At 39.6% G+C, this 23,331-nt stretch overlaps 1 protein-coding gene across 1 annotated transcript in view; it reads left to right on the forward strand.

Annotated features, from left to right (window-relative positions):
- cog2 (component of oligomeric golgi complex 2) overlaps positions 1-23,331 on the forward strand; it is a 96,004-nt gene that overhangs the window by 71,277 nt on the left and 1,396 nt on the right. Inside the window, exons 14-17 of the mRNA XM_028797299.2 lie at positions 5,433-5,505; positions 12,061-12,203; positions 17,139-17,278; positions 17,543-17,723. Coding sequence (XP_028653132.1) covers positions 5,433-5,505; positions 12,061-12,203; positions 17,139-17,278; positions 17,543-17,723 — 537 coding nt within the window. The remainder of the gene's footprint in view (positions 1-5,432; positions 5,506-12,060; positions 12,204-17,138; positions 17,279-17,542; positions 17,724-23,331) is intronic.

Genomic DNA, 23,331 nt, shown 5'->3' on the forward strand with positions numbered 1-23,331 from the left:
GCTTACATATAAAATCCGCGATAGAGTGAAGCCGCGAAAGTCGAAGCACGATATAGTGAGGGATTACTGTATTTATTTAATGACTTTTGAGACACTGCACTTTATTTATTTAGATACTGGTTTGTTGTTTTAATAAAACCACTTTCCACTTTTTGCACCATCCACTGCTCCATTTGTTATGCCTCAGTGCCCAGCTCATTGGTGACATTACCGATGGTGTCGGGTTCAAGAGCTCCCTGAAGCTGCATGGGAGCGTGGAGAGAACCCACATCGTCACAGGACCCCCAAGTACTTATACGAGTGGACCACCTCTACATCAACTCCTTGATAAGCAACCAGACATAGAGGCTCTTTGGTGCGGTGAAAGTCAATCACCATTTCCTTGGTTCTGTCGATGTTAAGATGCAGACAATTGTCTTTGCACCAAGAAACAAAGATGTCCACCTTAATCCTACAGTCATATGAAAAAGTTTGGGAACCTCTGTCAGCCTGAATAATAATTTACACTACTTTCAACAAAAAAGATAACAGTGGTATGTCTCATTTCCAAGGAACATCTGAGTACTGGATTTTTAGTGAAGCGGCATTTAGTTGTATGAAATTAAATCAAATGTGAAAAACTGGCTGTGCAAAAATTTGGATACCCTTGTAATTTTACTGATTTGAATGCATGTAACTGCTCAATACTGATTACTTGCAACACCAAATTGGTTGGTTTAGCTTGTTAAGCCTTGAACTTCATAAAAAGGTGTGTCCAATCATGAGAAAAGGTATTTAAGGTGGTCAATTGCAAGTTGTTTCCCTTTGACTCTCCTCTGAAGAATGACAGCATGGGATCCTCAAAGCAACTCTCAAAAGATCTGAAAACAAAGATTCTTCAGTATCATGGTTTAAGGGAAGGCTACAAAAAGCTATCTCAGAGGTTTAAACTGTCAGTTTAAACTGTAAGGAATGTAATCAGGAAATGGAAGGCCACAGGCACAGCTGCTATTAAATCCAGGTCTGGCAGGCCAAGAAAAATACAGGAGCGGCATATGCGCAGGATTGTGAGAATGGTTACAGACAACTCACAGATCACCTCCGAAGACCTGTAAGAACATCTTGCTGCAAATGGTGTATCTGTACATCGTTCTACAATTCGGTGCAATTTGCACAAAGAACATCTGTATGGCAGGGTGATGAGAAAGAAGCCCTTTCTGTACTCACGCCACAAACAGAGTCACTTGATGTATGCAAATGCTCATTTAGACAAGCCAGATTCATCTTGGAACAAAGTGCTTTGGACTGATGAGACAAAAATAGAGTTATTTGGTCATAACAAAGCGCTTTCCAAGAAGAACACCTGGTACCTACTGTCAAATTTGGTGGAGGTTCCATCATGCTGTGGGGCTGTTTGGCTAATTCAGGGACTGGGGCTCTTGTTACAGTCAAGGGTAGGATGAATTCAACCCAATATCAGCAAATTCTTCAGGATAATGTTCAAGCATCAGTCACAAAGTTGAAGTTACGCAGGGGTTGGATATCCCAACAAGACAATGACCCAAAACAGTTTGAAATCTCCCTCTGCATGAATGCCTTTGTAGAAGTACAATGTTCTGGAATGGCCGTCACAGTCCCCTGACTTGAATATCATCGAAAATCTATGGGATGATTTGAAGCAGGCTGTCCATGCTTGGCAGCCATCACATTTAACTGAACTGGAGAGATTTTGTATGGAAGAATGGTCATAAATACTTCCATCCAGAATCCAGACACTCATCAAAGGCTATAGGAGGCGTCTAGAGGCTGTTAATTTGCAAAAGGAGGCTCAACTATTGATGTAATATCTGGCCAAATTTATGCACCTGTCTAATTTTGTTATGATGCATATTTTATATTTTCTGTTAATCCAATAAACTTAATGTCACTGCTGAAATACTTCTGTTTCAATAAGGCATGTCATATATTAAAAGGAAGTTGCTACTTTGAAAGCTCAGCCAATGATAAGCAAACATCCAAAGAATTAAGAGGGGTTCCCAAACTTTTTCATATGACTGTATACTGTGTCTCCTCACCTTCATCAGTACACCCCATAAGTGCAGAATCATCTGAGAATTTCTGCAAGTAACATTGCTGGTGTGGTATTTGTAGTCTGAGATGTATAGAGTAAAGAGAAAATGAGATAGCACCGTTCCTTGTGGTGCTCCAGTGTTGCTCACATCTGTATCAGAAACACAATCCTTGGCATTCCTTTAAAAAGGATGGTTGGATGGTATTGAAGACACTGGAGAAATCAAAAAACGTAATCCTCACAGTGCTACCAGCCTTGTGCAGGTGAGAATAAGTTTTGTGGTACAGATAAGTAATTGCTTCCTTCACTACAATCTTTGTCCGATAGGCAAACTGCAGTGGCTTCAGATGGTCTACCACAAGAGGGCTCTATTAGGAGTCTGGGACCAGTCACTTAATTGCCTTGATGATGTGAGACATAAGTGCCAGTGGTCTATAGTTATTATGTGAAGAGGTGCCTGCATTCTTTGGAACAGGAACAGTGCAGGATGGCTTCCACAACAGTGGTACTTTCTGAAGCCTTACTGTCAGACTGAACTGGTGACAGAGGACGACACAAAGTTGGTCAGCACAAGCCTCAAAAACTCAAGGACTGACTCCATCTGGTCCCACAGCTTTTCCTGTGTGTAGCTTTCTCAGTTGTCTCCTTACTTGGTCTTCAGTTATGGACAGTACAGATTGATAGTCAGAGGTTTACTTGTCACTGGCCATTGAAGTTGTTCTAGTAGGAGTTTTTGAAGTAGTAATGATGTTGTGAGGTGAGTGGTCATTGGAAGAAGGTGGCAGTGGGACGGAAAATCTATTAAAAAATTGTTTTGGGGTGTTAGATTTGTTCACATCCCATTGTAGCACCTGAGCCCTGGATTGCTTGAATCCAGCAATTCTTCCCAGTCCAATCTAGACATCCTTCATGTTGTTCTGAGTGAGTTTGTTTTCTATTTTAGCTTTGTAAGCATCCTTTCATTCACTCAGCTTTTTGTATAGCACATGTTGTACATCCTTCTCAGTCTTTGTCACTGGATTTGAATACACTTTTTTGCTCATTCAGGATACCTTTTAGCTACTTTGCAACCCAGAAAGCAATGCACTGTCTTAACACTGTGTTGTTAAGTTAATATAGTCTGTGAGGCAGTTACATTGTCCCTCAATATTGTCCTCATGTGCCATTTCATCATCCAGGCTCCACTTCCTCACTATTCATTTGGTAGCATGTTGATGTCTAATAATAGGCTATCAATAATAATTGCATTGTTATTTTGTCAATGCTCTGATCTACCAGGGACCACAATATGGCTGATATAGGGGTCATACAGTTCATTACAGTCAACAGTTCTTAAGCAGATGTTGTTTGTAAGGTGACTGTGCCAAATGGAAGACATGAATTTGTGTACTTAATCGCATAATATATTAGAAGAAAAGTATTGCTATGGTAATTACTTTTCTTGCTATAGTTGTATAGTATTTTTGATGCACCTTTTTATGTTGTGCAGTAATTTAAGAACAAAGATTTCCAAGTTGAGCATTGTCAGTAACAGCTTGTCTGCATTGTTCTTGTATCCAGTAAAATACAAGCATTAGATTGTTTTCTCCACTTGTGCTTGCAATCTTAGTTTAATAGTGTAGAGTGTAGTTATCAGTAATTAAAACATAAGTTTTAATACATAATAGAGATGGCGACTCAAAAAATCAGAAAGTGGCATAATTGCAATAGCAAAAAGAACAGTTTAAGTGTGTTTTGCAGATGTAAACAGAGCAGAATTTACATTTTCACAAATTTTTAAAACTCTGAGCAGTGTGTATAAAGTGTAATGTTTAGAATATAACAATTTATTGTGCCCTATGGATTCCGTTTAATTTTTATCTTTGTTTAGTCTTTTCTATTTTCATATTTTTGGTGTTTTTCTGTGATTTGGATTTTTGCTTTTATTTTTGGTTACTTAAAATTTTGCTTAAAATGTTCAGTATATTTATAGGTACAAAGAAATAAATCGGCTGCATTAGTATATAGTTATTAAAAAAAAAAAAACTAGTTCACCTGAGTATCTTGTGTAAAAAAAAAAAAAAAAAAAAAAATCCTATAAATATGGAAAACAATTAGTGCTGAAGCTTTTATGTTAATTATCATAAATATTTCTCATAAAACATTAAATTAACATAAACTTTACTAAATTAAAATTAAAGTGTACTTGCAAGATTAAACAAACGTAAACATTTTGAACTTTACTGAAAGTCCTTTCTTGAAATGGTATTGCATGAGCCAATCTCTGCCATCTTAGAGACGCATCCCTGCTGAAATACTTGATTGTCAAGTCCTTTAGTTTTTCCAGGAAGGACTCTCTATTTTCAGCAAGTAATGTTGTATACTTGCTGATACTTCTCTGTGTCTTGTTTTCTGGTAATGCACCAGCGTGCTTACAATATTTTATTAAAAATGGACTGAGTTTCTTCATTTTTTTTTTTTTCAAGCAGCACAAACTACAGCAACATCTTCCACAAACTTGCTCTTAGTGCACTTGTGATTGTGTTTTAACAAGCTTTAGATTTTGCCTGACTTTGCCTTAGTTCTCGCTTCTGATGTGCCTGAGACTTAAAGTGGTCACTGCATGTGTCCTGACTGGTCTAGTCAGTAATGTGCTGGCAGGCGTTCTTTTAAGAAAGGCTGATATAAGTTAGTAGGGCCTAATGTGATGTTTGTTAAGGATAGTAATATTTATTCCCTAGAACTTTATACAACATGGATAGCATTTGGTATTTAGAAGATACAGTTTTGCTGGGTTTCATTCACGAAATCTACCTATTTCACAATGGACTTGGTTTTGACATTTTTTGACATGCACTTTATTTATATCTGAAGTTGCGGCATATCCAAATCATAAACAAAGCTGTTTATTTGGACCTCATCATTTTTTAATTCATAATCATTGTTTTACTATATGTAATTCTGCAGGTATTTAGAGTTATTCATAGAATTAGTATTTAAATAATCTTATTGGGGAAGCTTCTTTTATATGTATTTGTGCTAAGACCTTAGTTGCTGTCTGTCTGTAATCACAATGTGCATAATGCAGTTTAAGTAAGTTATTTGTCAGTCTTGTAGAGGTTAAACATTTTGTGTGTTCTTTGCCTTTTGTATAACATTAGGTAAGTATACTCTTCATCAAACTTAAAAAGAATGTATTTAATGTACAATTTTTGTAAGAGGAACACTTTTTTTTTTCTGTACATTTACCCTATTTAAATGTACATGTATATAGTAACCACAATCTGCCAGAATCAACATATTAAGTCATTTTAATCTAGCCAAAGCAGCTTTGATATTTGTTGACAAACTCTCAATGTTGAAAATGGAAAAATATTGAAAGATTTCCCTAATGTCCCGATAGGTTTCTGATTTGGAGGTAGTGATTAAACAGAAGTTGGAGTTAATTGGATTCACAAATTTTGCACTAATTACAGGTAAGCTGTTGAGTTTTATTCCTATGTCAGTGTGAAACAGCGTAAAATGTTCATAAGAGGCAAAATAGAGTGTAGCAGATGTAGCTTCTGTCCACCTCTCGAACCCTCAGGTACCACTCTTGACACGAGGCAAAAGTACAACTATAATTCTTTTTATTATTATACGGTGCACCAAGCACTCTCCTCCACACACTCATAAACACAATAAAGAGACTCTATAAACCAATCCTCCTCGCCCAGACACTTAGCCCACCTTCCTCCCAGCTCAGCTCAGTGTTCTGGGCTTCCCAGAGTCCTTTTATAGCTCCTGACCCGGAAGTGGTTCTAAGCACAACCCACAAGTCCATTTCCTTCCGGGTCAGGGCAAACAGTCCTCTTCTTTATCCCGGGAGCACGTCACTTCCTCCAGTCACGTGACTGATATGCACTCCCGGGTTATAGGGCATGCCAGAGCCCACTAGCCCCCCTACAGCGACTCCTGGCGGCCCCCAAGGTATCCAGCAGGGCTGTGTCACAACACTACAAAGTCCATGAGGCCCTGCTGGAACTCGGGCACAAATATGCTGTCCGGAGGGCTCCTTCTAGCGGCCTGGGGGTGGCGACCGGAGTCCATAGGCGGTCGTCTGTCACAGTCCCTCCCCCTTAGCGACGACCAGTGGGGCGGAGCGTTGATTCCCGCGAGGGACGTCCTCCTCCAGGAGGACGCGAGATCCGGGCCGTGGTTCTGCTGTCTAGATCCCCCAGCGAACCTTGGGGGAACGGTGTATCTGCAATCCCACCGCTCCCCTGTCCTCCGGGGACAACTACGCCACATGTGGCCCGGTTGCCGGCAGTTGAAGCACCGCCGACGTCCTCCTGTTGGCTTCTCCTCCCGAGACTGGAAACACCTCGGGAATTCCGTCAGCTCCACCCTGTCCTCCGCCAAGGAGGGTTTAACGGCCGCTTTGCTGCTCTCCGCCCTTTTCTTTACATTGTTAGGAGACCCTCTTTTTAATTCGGGGATCTCCTGCTTTCTCCGGGGCTTGTGTACAGCGTGAGGCTCTCTATGGAAAAGAGAGAGCCTCTTTGCTGTTTGCACGCCCGTTGTCCTGTATATTATTGGAGGCGGCGTCATTAATACCACATCGCTCCGGGTAACAGCACTATCCAGCCGCCCCGGTTCGATTGGCACTTCCTCCGCCCCTCTGGTAACCAACGGCAACCCCCTTATCACGCGGGTCGGGCTCTTACGGTCCGCGTTATCCCGGAGCGGCGTCTGATATCGCTGCCCCGGTTCTATCGGATCGCTGCCCAACCACTCCGTAATCGTTCCACATTCCACTGTCGGGATCACAGTGCTTTGGCAGCCGCTACTTATTACACGCGGTGCCGATTCACACTGCGTCCCCTTATCATTATATACGGCGCAGATTTCACTCACCTGCACCGCCGAATCAATCGAGGCCGGGGCTTCACGGCCTAACCGCCGAAGGTATTCATGCAGTCTCCTCAGCGGCGCTTCGACCGTGGTTCCCAGCTCCTCCAACCGTCTCCTCAGGTCCTCGATCCCCTGAAAGAAACCCAGTACGGGCTCAAGTACCTCTTCGAGATCCCATACAGTCATATAGTTTGTTAATTCGGCTGGAGGCAAGGTAGCTTCCGCGTTCCCCTTACCTTCCAGCCGGGAGCCAATGGACACGTCCGCGTCAGACACGTGTTCTAGTGATGAGTGCAAGGGCTCCTGGGACATGGAGTCCTTAGAGGAACGGGTAGCCTCCCGCGGCTGGCTGCAGTCTGCCTTTTTAATTTTGCCGGCAGACACTACAGTCACTTCCCGCTCCTCTTTACCGTTATATGAAATTGGCGCTGCTTTGCTCGCCGCCCCCTTCCCCTTCAGGGAGCGCAGACGCGTTGGGGAAGTATTGACCTCACCGACGGCTCCAAACTGACCTTCTTCCTGGTTGCCGTCGTGCGAGGTCACGTGGACATCGTCAGCCAATGGACTTCCTTTTTGCGGACGCCTAGACTGGCTTGCTTTTTTTTCTTCGTGGCCATCTTGTCTAGGTGTGAGGCGGGCGTGCTCCTTGTCCGCTTCGTGCAGACAGGCCCCTGCAAAACAGGAAACAAATACTCCCGGCGTTTCGGGCATTGCTCCAGCACATACCTCGGAACGTTGGCGATCACGCTCCAACTCCCTGTAGTAATCTTCGGGAGTTGCCATCCGGCAACGTTCCGACTGCCGCCCTGCTTGGGTTTGCGTGGCCTTAAGCTGCTCCCGGTCTTCCTCACTGCCCGTCAGGTAAGTCCACAGCTTCTCCATGGGATCTGGGACCGAAGTCTTCTGGACAACTCCAGCTTTCTTCCCAGTTTTCTTCCCCATACTTGCCTGCTGTAGAGATTGGCTTCCAGCTGCAGCGCTCTTGATCGCGGGTGGAGTTTTCACCTCCGCGGTCACTAGAGGGACCTTCTTAGGGTTCTCTGCCACAACAAATTTCCTTTTTAATGCAGATCCTCTGCCAACGGACGGCCAGAGTCTCCTGCCGACTACGCCAGTGTAGCAGATGTAGCTTCTGTCCACCTCTCGAACCCTCAGGTACCACTCTTGACACGAGGTAAAAGTACAACTATAATTCTTTTTATTATTATACGGTGCACCAAGCACTCTCCTCCACACACTCATAAACACAATAAAGACTCTCTATAAACCAATCCTCCTCGCCCAGACACTTAGCCCACCTTCCTCCCAGCTCAGCTCAGTGTTCTGGGCTTCCCAGAGTCCTTTTATAGCTCCTGACCCGGAAGTGGTTCTAAGCAAAACCCACAAGTCCATTTCCTTCCGGGTCAGGGCAAACAGTCCTCTTCTTTATCCCGGGAGCACGTCACTTCCTCCAGTCACGTGACTGATATGCACTCCCGGGTTATAGGGCATGCCAGAGCCCACTAGCCCCCCTACAGCGACTCCTAGCGGCCCCCAAGGTATCCAGCAGGGCTGTGTCACAACACTACAAAGTCCATGAGGCCCTGCTGGAACGCGGGGCACAAATATGCTGTCCGGAGGGCTCCTCCTAGCGGCCTGGGGGTGGCGACCGGAGTCCATAGCCGGTCGTCTGTCACAAGAGAAACAAAAAAAATAGAATTGAGGAAAATTGGGATTATTTTTACAGTTGCTCTTTGTTAGAATATTGACCTACCTGCATTTATTTCACTGTAATTGTTTTCTGTTTTTCACAAGATGCATTGATCTTTGACTTAAATTTTTCTGAGTTCAGATATTTGATTTACTTGAAATGTATTAAATATTCCAATTGATTACATTAATATACTGCGGGGAAAATAAGTATAGAACATGTCAACATTTTTGTCAGTAAATGTACTGTATTTATAATGGGACTATTGACAAGAAATTTTTACCCAATGTTGGTAACAACCCAAGTAATCCACACATACAAAGAAATCAAAACAAACAAGTCCATAAATTAAGTTATGTGTGATAAAGTGGAATGACATTGGGGATAAATATTGAACACGCTTACTGAAATTTATTTAATACTAAATAGAAACGACTTTGTTGGTAATGATAGCTTCAAGATGCCTCCTGTATGGAGAAACTAGTTGCAAATCACTCAGGTGTGATTTTGGTCCATATAATAAAATAAGAAATAAGAAAATCCGTGAAGTAGAAACCATATGTTTATATGGTTATTTTTATATTGTCATGCTTGGGTCACAGATTTGCGCAGAAACACAGGAGGTTGTAGAGAGACAGGAACGTTATTCAAACACTGCAAACAAACATTTGTCTCTTTTTCAAAAGTTTAAACTGTGCTCCATGACAAGACAGAGATGACAGTTCTGTCTCACAATTAAAAGAATGCAAACATATCTTCCTCTTCAAAGGAGTGCGTGTCAGGAGCACAGACTGTCAGAAACAGAGAGCAAAGCAAACAAATCAATAGGGCTGTTTGGCTTAAGTATGCGACCGCACAAAGCTGTTGAAGGCGGCAGCTCACACCCCCTCCGTCAGGAGCAGGGAGAGAGAGCGAGAGAGAGACAGATAAAAACAAAAGAGTGAAAAATCAATACGTGCCCTTTGAGCTTTTAAGTATGTGAAGCACTGTGCAGCATGTCGCTTCACTAAGCAGCTGCACACAGAAGGTAGCAACGTGAAGATAATCTTTCAGCATTTTTAGACGAGCGTCCGTATCGTCTAGGTGTGCGAACAGCCCCCCTGCTCACACCCCCTACGTCAGGATCAGAGAAAGTCAGCGCAAGAGACACAGAGAAAAGTAAGTTGGGTAGCTTCTCAGCCATCTGCCAATAGCGTCCCTTGTATGAAATCAACTGGGCAAACCAACTGAGGAAGCATGTACTAGAAATTAAAAGACCCATTGTCCTCAGAAATCCGCGAACCAGCAAAAAATCCGCGATATATATTTAAATATGCTTACATATAAAATCCGCGATAGAGTGAAGCCGCGAAAGGCGAAGCGCGATATAGCGAGGGATCACTGTATGCACAAAACTGTATTTTGGTGATAACCATAAACAGAGCATCACCACAAGCACCTCATACCATTCAATCATGTTGGTAAAAGGTGATCCTTTGTGTTGCATTTTGAATCCCCTTAACTAGAATGCTTCATAATCATGGAGTCCTTTATGAACTTCTCTTTATTAAATAGTGTTCTTAAGCAAAATATTAGGCTGTTCACTCAAGATTTTTTGCACGGCATATTTGTTGAATAAATATTACAAAACAAAATATTTTACTAGAGAGTAGGTTTATCTAATTGTTGGACATAGTTAAAGCTAAGCAGATGACGGTCCAGTTGTGTAAAACCATAGATTTGAAAGATACATTTAATTTTCACATGACTGCATAAATTACCAAAATACAGTTGTTGAGTAAGATTATTATTAATAAAGGTAATGTTAATCCTCTGAGGTAGATTTTTTGCTTAGTTTTTGCAAATGCAGCAGCAGTTTTTTTTGTTTTTTTTTCTCCATTTGACATCATTTATATTTTGTTTAAAGAGTTCACAAAGCATTGACAATTAAAAATGTTTATTTGATGACAGGTGAACTAAAGTAATAAAAAGATTAAAAACGACCTTAGTTTAAAGTAGTAGTATTGTATTACAGTCGCCTTCAAAAGTATTCAATTCCCTTATAAGTCATCATAATTTCCTGCATATCAAACCATTTGTTGATATATTTATCCATTTAGTATTTTTAATGTGAACTCTTATGTTGTAACAATGCATTTCCAAAGTCAAAATGAACTTTTCTGTAGATATTTAACTGAAGAAGAAAAACTCAAAAGTTAGTGCTTGGATAAGTATTCAAGCTGAGCACATATTAATACTTTATCAAGAACCCTTTTGCTGCATTAACAGCCTTAATTCTTTTAGAATAAGTATGTACCATTTTTACATATTGTTCAGGAGTGATTCTTCCTCATTCTTCTTGACAGAATTTATGGAGATCCCTCTGGGTTGGTGGGATGGTGTATGCCTCAGATCAGGGCTTTGACTTGACCATTCCAAAACATTCACCTTCCCGTTTTTGAGCTGTTCCAGCAATGCTTTGACCTTATGCTTAGGTTCATTGTCATGTTGAAAGATAAATCTTCTCCCAAGTTAAGGTTCATAGCAGACTGGAAAATGTTCTCCCGCAATCTTATACGGTATTTGTGTCCATCCATTGTACATTCAGCTCTGATGAGATTCCCAGTCCCAGCACATGAAAAGCATCCTTATAGCATGATGTTGCCACCACCATATTTCACCGTAGGTATGGTGTTTCATGAGGCATGGGCATGTATTCTATTTTGGTAGCAAATGCCACATGTGCTTCTACGTAGAACTTCTTAAGGAGTCTTCTTTCTTGCTACCCTGCCGTAGAGGCCCATTTTTATGGAGAGCTCTTGAAATTATCGACCCCTGCACCTTCATTCCAGTTTGAGCCAAACAAAATTGCACACTCTGAAAGGGGCAGTTGGGTTTTTCGTAGCCTCTCTCACCAGTCAGCCTTTTGCTCTGATGTTTAGTTTTAAGAAACAGCCTGTTTTAGGAAGAGTCTGGATGCTGTGATGAACCTTCAACTTTCTGATGATGGAACCAGCAGTGTTTAAAGAGGCATTTAAACACTGATATTTTTTGTAGTAATTTCCTGCCTTGTGCGTTTCAATGACTGCTTCTCACATGAGCAGAATGTTTTTGTCTTCATCTTTGCAGTGATTTTGTGTTTTTCTTTTTCCATTAAATATGTACAGAAAACGGCTTATTTTGATTTTGGAAATGTAACAACATAAAGGTTCACATTAAAAATACAGAATGGATAAATATCTGTACAGATCTTTTGTCATGCAGAACATTATGATGTCTTTCAAGGGGACTGAAGAATTTTGCAGGCCACTGTATCTTTCTTTCCTTTATTCCTTTGTTATCTTTTCATCATATTTATTTAACAATATGTAATTGTTATTTTACCAGTTTGTTTGATTTCAATTTTTAAAATCGGGTAGCAGGGATTTTTATCCTGTAATTCATGTTCTTTGTTGTTTTTCTGAAACAGATTCTCTGTCTGATTCCAAAGCAGCACTGTGTTTTTGCAAACCAGAACTAAATAGCAAAATTACTCAACATTTAACAGAGATATGCTTCAGTTGTCTTAAAAGTGCTTCTGAGGTTCCTAGGCTTTATAGACGAACAAACAAGGTGAGAAAATCAGTTAAATGTCTCCAAATTTTAAACTATTCTTTTTCGGTATATAGTCTTTGAACAGGTGTTTTTTTTTTTCTTCTTCTTAATACTCTTGTTGATACCATTGTAGTTTTCTTTTTATTATCAACAATATGCTGTTATTTTGTATTTTTTTCTTTATGGGGAACAATAAACTCTTATCTACTCTCTTCTCTTGTGTCCAGCTGCATTATTATTATGTGTTCAGCTCTTCTTCAGAGCAGCAAACTAGAGCACTCACCAATTCAAACATCTCATCTGACCTAGCTAGGCATTCCCCTAAAGTATGTGCCAGGAAATTTATGTCCCATCTGAAGAGCTATGGCACAGTGACTTCAAATTTAATTTGTCTTGATTTTGGTAACTGTATAATGGGGTACATTCCTGGATCTTCTGCATTAACTTTCTACTCTCAACCAGTTTTTTCCTCCTTAAGTTCCTGTATCTTCGTTTTTAATTCCAGTTCCTCATTTTAACAAGCTTATTTGAAACATAAACCAAAAATCGTACAGTATAATATAATGAACTTTTTTTTGCTACATGGGGAAGAGTGAGCAGTTAATTTAGAATATTACAATTTAAAAGGAAATGTGCGTCAGTATCAATATGTTCCCAATAAATGTTTTGCTGCAATTTACCATCTCGTTTTTAGAATAAGACTAGCGACTGGGAGCCCAATCGAATCAGGCTACAAATTCTATGTTTGTGAAATCAATACTTTCTCTGCAAAGAATTGTTTGTTTTTTTAAGTCCCTGAAATGATTTTGTTCTAATATATAGATTTGAGCAAATTTTGGTGTTTCACCCTCTCCGGGGTGCAAGGGTCCAGATTGATGGTATATTTGACCATGTATTCTGTAACAATATGGACCATGGCCTGGAGGCAGGGATATTGTTGTATTGTATTGTTGTACTTTCTGATATTTTTCAAGAAGTGCTTGGAGTTTGGGTCTAAATATGTCAACAGGTTCTTAAACCTGTCAGGGTATCTGTAAGGGTTAATTCGAACTCGACCTTTATGGCAGCAATTGTATTCTCCACCTTGCTTGTTCTCACAGATGTAGTTGAATGAGTTGTAATGTTTACACAGGTTGTCAAATGCGCCAGAGTGGTGCTCCGGAACGTCATCCTCAATAATATCTGTGTGATTGCACATGGCAATGCCGTGCCACTGAGCATTTTCATGCCGCAAGGCACGGGCTGCTCGATGTCTTTCAACCCGTGCTGCATTTGGGGCTGCTCGAGCTTCTTCAGTTGCTTGTGCATAGCTGGCACGATTACTTTCAGCATTAGTAGCATTCTGTAGTGCACGTTCTTCAGCTGTCCTTTGTGTCCGATTTGCGCACTTTCTTTCAGCGTTAGTAGCATTTGTAGCTGTACGCTGCTCATCAGTTTGTTGTGCACGTTGTGTATGTCTGGTCACATTAGCAAGTCTACGTTCCTCGTCAGTCATGTGACTTGGTTTCCTATGCATCCTTTCCGCGGCCGCTGCTGTTGTGGCTGCGTTGCAATCGTCACTCATTTTAGATCTGAGATCGGCTAAAATTTAAACAATGACCGTTGTTAATACCCAGCAGTCATTACTCTTGCTTCTAACTTGAGTCAAGGTATTGACGCAAACACCGTACATACTGGGTATTGACGCAAACACCATACATACGGATACTGTCAAATTATATATAAGGATGATGAGGCTATCAGATACTTTGGAACACCAAAGCTGGACAGATAAAGGCTGGAAAAATTTCACCGGATCTGACAAATCTGCCCCCCTCTCTCTCATATATCTCTCTGCCTCTGGTAGTAGATTGAAACTGTTCTTTGTGGCATGAAAAGGATAAATCCATCCTGCCTTCTGCCAGTGGTAAAGACTGATGGTGACAGTGTAATAATGTTTGAGCTGTTTTCTTAACACATTAGATCTCTCAATACCAGCCAATCATAATTTGAATACCCCTTTTCAACTGGATATCTTCACTTCATTTCTTGTAGTATATTTAAAATTATTTTATAGCACCTTGGTCTCATACATTTGAAGTATGCTTAAAAAGAGTACATTTTATATGTTGTTGAATTGAATGACATTATTGTATTTGGATATTTTCGTATTGTGACAACCCTACAATTTCCATCAGTAATAAATAATGTATGCACAAAATCTCAATTTAAGGAAGGTATTGAAGAACAAACTAAAAAGTAGAGAGCAAAAAATACAACAAATCTTAGACTCTCCAGCTGAAGTTAATATTTACATGAAGGTGGTATTTCTATGGTATGACATGTCTGCTTTCCTGTTACAGCAGTACCACGAAGCCCTCAATTCCTGTCTCTTATATCTCTCTACCTCTGCTAGTAGCTAGAAAACTGTCCATTGCTTTACTGAAGATTGGCTTAAGGATATTTTTTCTATAAGAAAATAATTTGTTCTCTGTAAATGTTAACACTTGGTCTGTTTCTGGCAAGCTGATTGATGTGAGTAAAAGTAGTGTAATGTGAGAAAATAAACTGTGAGAAAATATACATCTCTCCAATAATAAACAGCAAAATGTATGGACTAATTCATAATACAAATGACACATTTGTAAAAGTACTTTATATTTGCAGCAGAGGTGTGTATGAGACCAATCAAACGTAGGAAAGTAAATCATGCTATTTTCACGTATTCAGACTTCTGGGTGGTTTCAGTTAATCCAAACTGAAATTGATAATTACCTTCTTACTATTAGTACATTCACTTTAATACTACATAAAATTCTAAAAAAAAATGCAGTGGGAATAAATCTTGTAGTTATAAATCTATTCGGAGAGCAGCTCTGGATGCATATGCTTATGGTCTTGTTCACTCAATTTTAAAATTAAAAGAGTGACCTTAAACAGTAGAAATACAAAAAGGTAAAGACTGAATTAGGGACAGCTTGGCAGAGCTGCAAAAATATTTCACATGCACTGAATTAATTTCAATTTTTCAATTCAATTTTATTTGTCATTCAGCAGAACATCCAAGATGTGCTGCAGAACGAAAATACGATGCACAAGACATTAATAAAAACACATAGTTAAAATCAGCATGCAATGAAATACTAAAATGCTTCATTTAAAAGACGAACGGCAGTAGGAAAAAAACTGTTTTTAAACCTGGTAGTTATACATTTCAGGCTGTGGTACCTTCTGCTTGAGGGCATGAGGGAAAAGAGTTCAGAGGCAGGATAAGTAGGGTCTCTAGAAATCCGCACAGCTCTGGCCAGACAGCGTTGTTTTGCCAAATCTTGTACATTTGGCAACGGGGCTCCAATGATCCTCTCCGCAGCCCTCACCACTTTCCTCAGTGCTTTCCAGTCCGAAGCGCTGCTGCTCTCCTGCAACAGAGAGCTGCTGCTGGTTAGCACGCTCTCTATGGTCCCTCTGTAAAAAGTGGTGAGGACTGACTTACTGAGATGGGCCCTCTTTAGCCTCCGCAGAAAGATCAAGCGCTGGTGAGCTTTCTTGATGACGGAGGAGGTGTGCAGGGACCAGGTGAGGTTGTTCGTCACATTAACTCCCAGGAACTTAGTAGACTGCACAATTTCCACAGCAGTGTTCTTAATGTAGACCGGGATGTGTATCAGCTGTTTCTTCCTGAAGTCAATCACCAGTTCTTTTGTTTTTTCGACATTCAGTATTGCATGGATGCCACAGTATTTTGCATATACTGCACATCAAGCTTTGCTGAAAAACTGAAATTGGAAGAGAGATGCACATTTCAGCATGCATGAGAATAACTCCATACTAAGCCAAAACTACTGCATGCAGGATAGAATAATGAACTAAAAAGTCACCATTCTTGAGTAGTCCATTAAGAACTTTGACCTAAACGCAAGTGAGAAATTATGGCATGATAAAGTTTGCTTTCTTAATAAAGTGCTTACCTGAGCTTTGATAGTTTAAAGAAAATGAGGTTCAGGCTTTTTGTGGAAGAAGAGCAGGCACTTCTTAAAGTATACTTTCATAATCTCCTTTACAAGTACTTCTGTGAAAAGTTAATATTTGTTTATGGATCTTTTTTGTCATTTGCTCCTGCCCTTCTGTAAGGATTTACCAAAATGCATTTTTTTAATAACTCTTTGCTATCTGTTACCTCAGTCAGAGATCTCACTAGAGGATGACAGTGATTTTCTCATCTGTTGTGTGCACTGCATCCTTCCTGTGATCTACCAGCTTTTCTAAATGGTTGCACTGTATGTTAATTCTTAGAGGATATTATGTTCACACATCCCATGACCAATGATATAATCTCAGACATTTTTTTTGTGCAGTATGCAAGATTGGTTAGTTTCCACCATATTATTAGATTATTTTTTGGTTAACTGTTTTTTTTTTAAGATTACAGCATGAGCTATAGAATTAAACATAAAACTGAAATAACAAGTGTGCTTTGCTTTTTTTTCATTCCCCCTATTCCTAGATTTTGTCACATCTGTATTTTTTGGCTAAAAAATATTCATTTTTAATTTTGAAACATTAAGATTTGCTCAGTTTCAAGATATTTTGCAGATTAAAGTTAGCTGTCCTCACAGATTTGGTTGTATTTCGTAATGACCACATATGTCTCGTGCTGCATTGTCTATTGTCTCATCAATATAATCTGATATCTCAGTAATGAAACACTCAATTGGTCACTTCTTTGAGTAAAGCTGTGTTTTGTATGATCTGCTTGTTTAATCAAAATTACTTTATCTTTTTTATGACTTGGATAAAAATGAGATCAACTTTTAGGAGCTATTCATGTAAAAATGATGAAAATTTAGAACTTTTCATAGCACACAATTTGGTTTATTTGCAGGGTATATTATTTGTATGCATTATGTATGTATCTATATGAATTAGGTTTAATTGCAAGACTGTTTTGATTATCTTTTATTGTTACACATACAGGAGATTCCAGCTAAAGCATCAGTTTACATTGACAATGCTTTAAAACCTCTCTGTCAACTCCGGAGTGATTATAAAGATACTCTTAACCCCATGGTAATACAGGATTGGTTAAGAGGTGCACTTAGCAACAGCATTCAAAGGTAAAACAAAGCAAGTTATCTTATTTTAATTAATTTCTTGTTCTTTTGTGAGAAAGTTGTATTTATAATCAAAGTTTTTCATTACTATTTCCTACAATGGGCTAGTGGCTAAGTCTCGACCTTCAACCCAGGACTGATGGGATAGGCCTCTTGCATACCTGAATTGTAAACTATTCGAGAATCAGAATGTTACATTTTGTGATTAATATACACAACCTGGTTTCATTCTGTTTGCAAAATGTTTTAATCTGTTGGCCTTTTCAGGTACTTTGAAACCGTTTCTGATGTTCTTAGCTCAGTAAAGAAAATGGAAGAAAGTTTGAAAAGACTAAAACAAGCAAGAAAGACAGTAACCTCAAGTAGTACTGGTGCAAATGGAGGTTTAAGTGATGACAACAAGATTCGATTACAGCTGGCACTTGATGTGGAATATTTGGATGAACAGGTATGTTAAGATATTTAATGAGTCAAGAACAGTGTTCAAATTACCTGTTTTTGACAGATAATGGTTCTTTAGGTGGTGTGCAGTATGTTTTATGTAAAATATCGATAAAATGAAATTAATGTTAACTTATATTACAAATATTTATAGTAAATGTGTCACATTTTTAAATATGTTAAATGGTTGCTTATATTGGGAGATTGATACAATTGCAAAATGTTAGTAAGAAACCGGAGAAAGTCTGAGGAAGAAAATAAGGTGGAAGTAAGTTTAATTTATAGTATAAACAATGTTTTTTTTTTCCTACTAAGCAGTGTAAGTTTATACATAAAATGTAATCTATACAGCATCCTTAATTTATCTTTAAGTAAGACTGTTACATTATTGCAGTTGGAGTATTCAAAACTGAACTGAATATGTCTTAATATGATCAGCTTCTCCTTTCTCTGTGCACTACTTTACAGCATGGTAGGATTTTTAAGCCTGTTTTGTATTTTTGTTTTGGTTAGCTTCTTTTGTCATGGAATGAAATATGCAGCCTTCTGTCATGTGAGAAAGAGTAGCATTTTCCTGTTTAAATGCCTGCTTCTCAGTGGTTCTCCTCAATTAATTAGAAGAGCCAGTATGGAATGTGGCACTCTACTATCTAAACACCTGCTGATGATGGTGCTCGAAGGCTTATATATACTTTTTATCTATGTGTACAACCGAAAATAATCATAGTGGGAGTGAAGATGAATATATACTTGACACTTTAAGACTCATTAGTGCATTGCATACAGTGTGGCTTCAAAACGTTTGCACAAAATTGGCATTGCGCATTGGCTGATCAGCCATCCATCCATTTTCCAACCCGCTGAATCCGAACACAGGGTCACGGGGGTCTGCTGGAGCCAATCCCAGCCAACACAGGGCACAAGGCAGGAACCAATCCCGGGCAGGGTGCCAACCCACCGCAGGACACACACAAACACACCCACACACCAAGCACACACTAGGGCCAATTTAGAATCGCCAATCCACCTAACCTGCATGCCTTTGGACTGTGGGAGGAAACCGGAGCGCCCGGAGGAAACCCACGCAGACACGGGGAGAACATGCAAACTCCACGCAGGGAGGACCTGGGAAGTGAACCCAGGTCACCCAACTGCGAGGCAGCAGCGCTACCCACTGCGCCACCATGCCGCCCGCTGATCAGCCATAGAAACCCATTTCATGTAGCTCTCAACATTCTGTCAAATTCTGTAGAATTGGTCAGAATATGCTTTAATATAAGAAAAGCTCCAGGGGATTTTTTTACACTAGAATCCGAATGCCTAAAAAAATGGAAATCTGCTTAAGTAGTAAATTATGGCTTGTTTAATGCATGCCATATATAGTGCAGGAATTTAGAGACTAAACTCTGCTGCAAATCTCTAGCATTTAATAAAAGATCAGATAACTACTCTTAAGTATTTTTAATGCAAAACATTGTAATTGCTGTAAAGCATCAACATAAAGAAAAATCAGATTTAAATTTACTGTTCATAGGATAGTTTAGCCTAGAATGCAGGTTGGATCAGAGAAGTTGACTTGAATCTCTTTTAAGTTTTATATTTTTCACAGAGAAGTCCTTGTGTTCCACTGAAAGCTTAGCAGCTTGGGACAGTGCCACCTTTGTCCAACACTGATAATAGGAAAGGGAAGTTATTTGTGGTGTTTAGAGGATTTCTTGCCTGGGTCAAACTAAGCAAGAGTTAAAAGACCAGATTGTCTAAATTATAGTGGTCCGTGAACTAACAAGCAAGTTGCTGTGAATAACAGCAAAGATACAGCACATAAAATATAGGTACATAGTGAAGAGGACAATTGTTTATTTTTGATTATTGTGTTGATATTACTTGTTTTGACCAACTATCTATTATGTTTATGTAAATGTGGCAACTTTGTCACCATATCACAATAGCATACAGCCATATGAAAAAGTTTGGGAGCCCCTCTCAGCCTGCATAATAAGAATAACAGTGGTATGTCTTTCATTTCCTAGGAACATCTGAGTACTGGGGTGTTTTCTAAACAATGCTTTTTAGTGAAGCAGTATTTAGTTGTATGAAATTAAATCAAATGTGAAAAACTGGCTGCACAAAAATTTGGGTACCCTTGTAATTTTGCTGATTTGAATGCATGTAAAACTGCTCAATACTGATTACTTGTAACACCAAATTGGTTGGATTAGCTTGAACTTCATAGACAGGTGTGTCCAATCATGAGAAAAGGTATTTAACACTAGAATTACCAGAGCCTACGAAAAAAACTCGTAGATCTGGCCCACCTTAAATCGCTTCTTAAATCCGTTCACACCTCTCCGCCACCGTCTTTTGTCCTCTAAATGTGCTGATAAAGACAAGCTGCCAGCCGCCGGCTATTCCATCCCCCCACCGACTTAGAACGTGCACAAACTTCTCCCAGCTCATGCCTTGATTATCTGGGAGTGACTGAACTGGAGTTTTAGAGTGGAAATAATAGATCGTTATTTGGAACACACACATTTCACGTGTGTTCTGTTTCAACAGTAATCTGTGTAAACACATTGTTAAAACAGAAACTTTTTCATATTTTAGTAATAAATGTTACAAAATGTAGGCATAAAGTATAGAATGTGTAAAGCCTGAGTTTCAAAGATCAAATAAACACTTTCACAAAAGGTTCAAAGATGATACAACAGTTTCCGTGGTGTAGTACGCTAAGATTTGCTTCTCAGATCGCGGTAGCTTTGCCGTGCCTCACAGAGCTGAGTTCGATTACCCTCTTTTTTTTTTTTTTTTTTTCTTTTTAACCTCAAACGGACATAAAATTTATAAATTGGTATGCACAGTCAGTTAATGAGATCGTTATATTTTCATGTGGGATGCTCCTTTTAAAATATTTTTTTAACAATTAAGACTGCAATTAACATGAACAACTGTCCTTATAACTGTAATTTTTAAGATCCATAACACACAGACAGACAGACAGGCAGAAAAGTCACTAGATATATAAACAAACAGGGAAGGCACATGTACTGAAAGAAAAAAAAGATCAACATGTGCGTTGTTCCTGCTGCACTGAATAAGCTCATGCGCTCTAACATCACCCCTCCCCCCCGATCTGACTCTCTAAGTAACAGTGCAAGTACAGACGCAAACCAAGTGTAATCAAGAGTCCCCGGTTCGATCCCCACTCACTCCTATATTTGCCATTTTCAGTAGTAAGCTGCTCTTTTTGTTAATATTATACAGTACACACATGCACTCGGTTTGCATCTGTACTTGCGCTGTTACTTAGAGAGTCAGATCGGGGGGAGGGGTGATGTTAGAGCGCGTGAGCTTATTCAGTGCAGCAGGAACAACGCACATGTTGCACTGAAAGAAAAAAAAGATCTTGTGCCTTCCCTGTTTATTTATATATCTAGTGACTTTTCTGCCTGCCTGTCTCTCTGTTATGCAGTGCTCTGTCTGCCTGTGTGTTATGGATCTTAAAAATAAGTTATAAGGACAGTTGTTCATGTTAATTGCAGTCTCAATTGTTAAAAAAAATATTTTAAATGGAGCATCCCACATGAAAATACAACGATCTCATTAACTGACAGTGCATACCAATTTATAAATGTTATGTCCATTTGAGGTTAAAAAGAAAAAAAACAAGTAACACTTTATCCCCAGCGGGGAATCGAACTCAGATCTGTGAGGCACGGCAAAGCTGCTGCGATCTGAGAAGCAAATCTTAAAGCGCTACGCCACGGAAACTGTTGTATTATCTTCAAACCTTTTGTGAAAGTGTTTATTTGATCTTTGGAACTCAGGCTTTACACATTCTATACTTTATGCCTACATTTTGTAACATTTATTACTAAAATATGAAAAAGTTTCTGTTTTAACAATGTGTTTACACAGATTACTGTTGAAATGAAACACACATGAAATGCATGTGTTCCAAATAACAATCTATTATTTCCACTCTAAAACTCCAGTTCAGTCACTCCCAGATAATCAATCAAGGCATGATCTGGGAGAAGTTTATGCACGTTCTAAGTCGTTGGGGGGATGGAATAGCCGGCTGCTGGCAGCATGTCTTTATCAGCACATTTAGAGGACAAAAGACACTGTTGGAGAGGTGTGAACGGATTTAAGAAGCGATTTAAGGTGGGCTGGATCTACGAGTTTTTTCGTAGGCTCTGGTAATTCTAGTGTTAAGGTGGTCAATTGCAAGTTGTGTTTCCCTTTGACTCTCCTCTGAAGAATGACAGCATGGGATCCTCAAAGCAACTCTCAAAAGATCTGAAAACAAAGATTGTTCAGTATCATGGTTTAGGGGAAGGCTACAAATCGCTATCTCAGAGGTTTAAACTGTCAGTTTCAACTGTAAGGAATGTAATCAGGAAATGGAAGGCCACAGGCACAGTTGTTGTTAAACCCAGGTGTGGCAGGCCAAGAAAAATACAGGAGCGGCATATGCGCAGGATTGTGAGTGGTTACAGACAACCCACAAATCACCTCCAAAGACCTGCAAGAACATCTTACTGCAGATGGTGTACATCGTTCTACAATTCAGCGCAATTTGCAACAAAGAACATCTGTATGGTAGGGTGATGAGAAAGAAGCTCTTTCTGCACTCACTCCACCAACAGTCACTTGTTGTATGCAAAAGCTCATTTAGACAAGCCAGATTCATTTTGGAACAAAGTGCTTTGGACTGATGAGACAAAAATTGAGTTATTTGGTCATAACAAAATGCGCTTTGCATGGCGAAAGAAGAACACCACATTCCAAGAAAAAGACCTGCTACCTGCTGTCAAATTTGGTGGAGGTTTCATCATGCTGTGTGGCTAGTTCAGGGACTGGGGCCCTTGTTAAAGTCGAGGGTCGGATGAATTCAACCCAATATCAACAAATCCTTCAGGATAATGTTCAAGCATCAGTCACAAAGTTGAAGTTGCGCAGGGGTTGGATATTCCAATAAGACAATGACCGAAAACACAGTTCATGCAGAGGGAGAAGTACAATGTTCTGGAATAGTCGTGTCAGTCCCCTGACTTAAATATCATCGAAAATCTATGGGATGATTTGAAGCAGGCTGTCCATGCTCGGCAGCCATCAATTTAACAGAACTGGAGAGATTTTGTATGGAAGAATGGTCAAAAATACCTCCATCCATAATCCAGACACTCATCAAAGGCTATAGGAGGCGTCTAGAGGCTGTTACATTTGCAAAAGGAGGCACAACTAAGTATTGATGTAATATCTCTGTTGGGGTGCCCAAATGTATGCACCTGTCTAATTTTGTTATGATGCATATTGCATTTTTTTCTGTTAATCCAATAAACTTAAAGTCACTGCTGAAATACTACTGTTTCCATAAGGCATGTCATATATTAAAAGGAAGTTGCTACTTTGAAAGCTCAGCCAATGATAAACAAAAATCCAAGGAATTAAGAGGGGTTCCCAAACTTTTTCATATGACTGTATATACTGTAGTTGGACATGCAAACATTGCTTGCTACACTGTAGAAATTCATTTGCTTCTAGCTGTGTTGCTGTATTTCTGCATAAACTTCTCCCCAAATATTGCAGTTTTTTGTTTTTTTTTTGGGAAG

The sequence above is a fragment of the Erpetoichthys calabaricus genome, chromosome 3 (assembly GCF_900747795.2).
Source record: "Erpetoichthys calabaricus chromosome 3, fErpCal1.3, whole genome shotgun sequence".
In the NCBI taxonomy this organism is placed as follows: domain Eukaryota; kingdom Metazoa; phylum Chordata; class Cladistia; order Polypteriformes; family Polypteridae; genus Erpetoichthys; species Erpetoichthys calabaricus.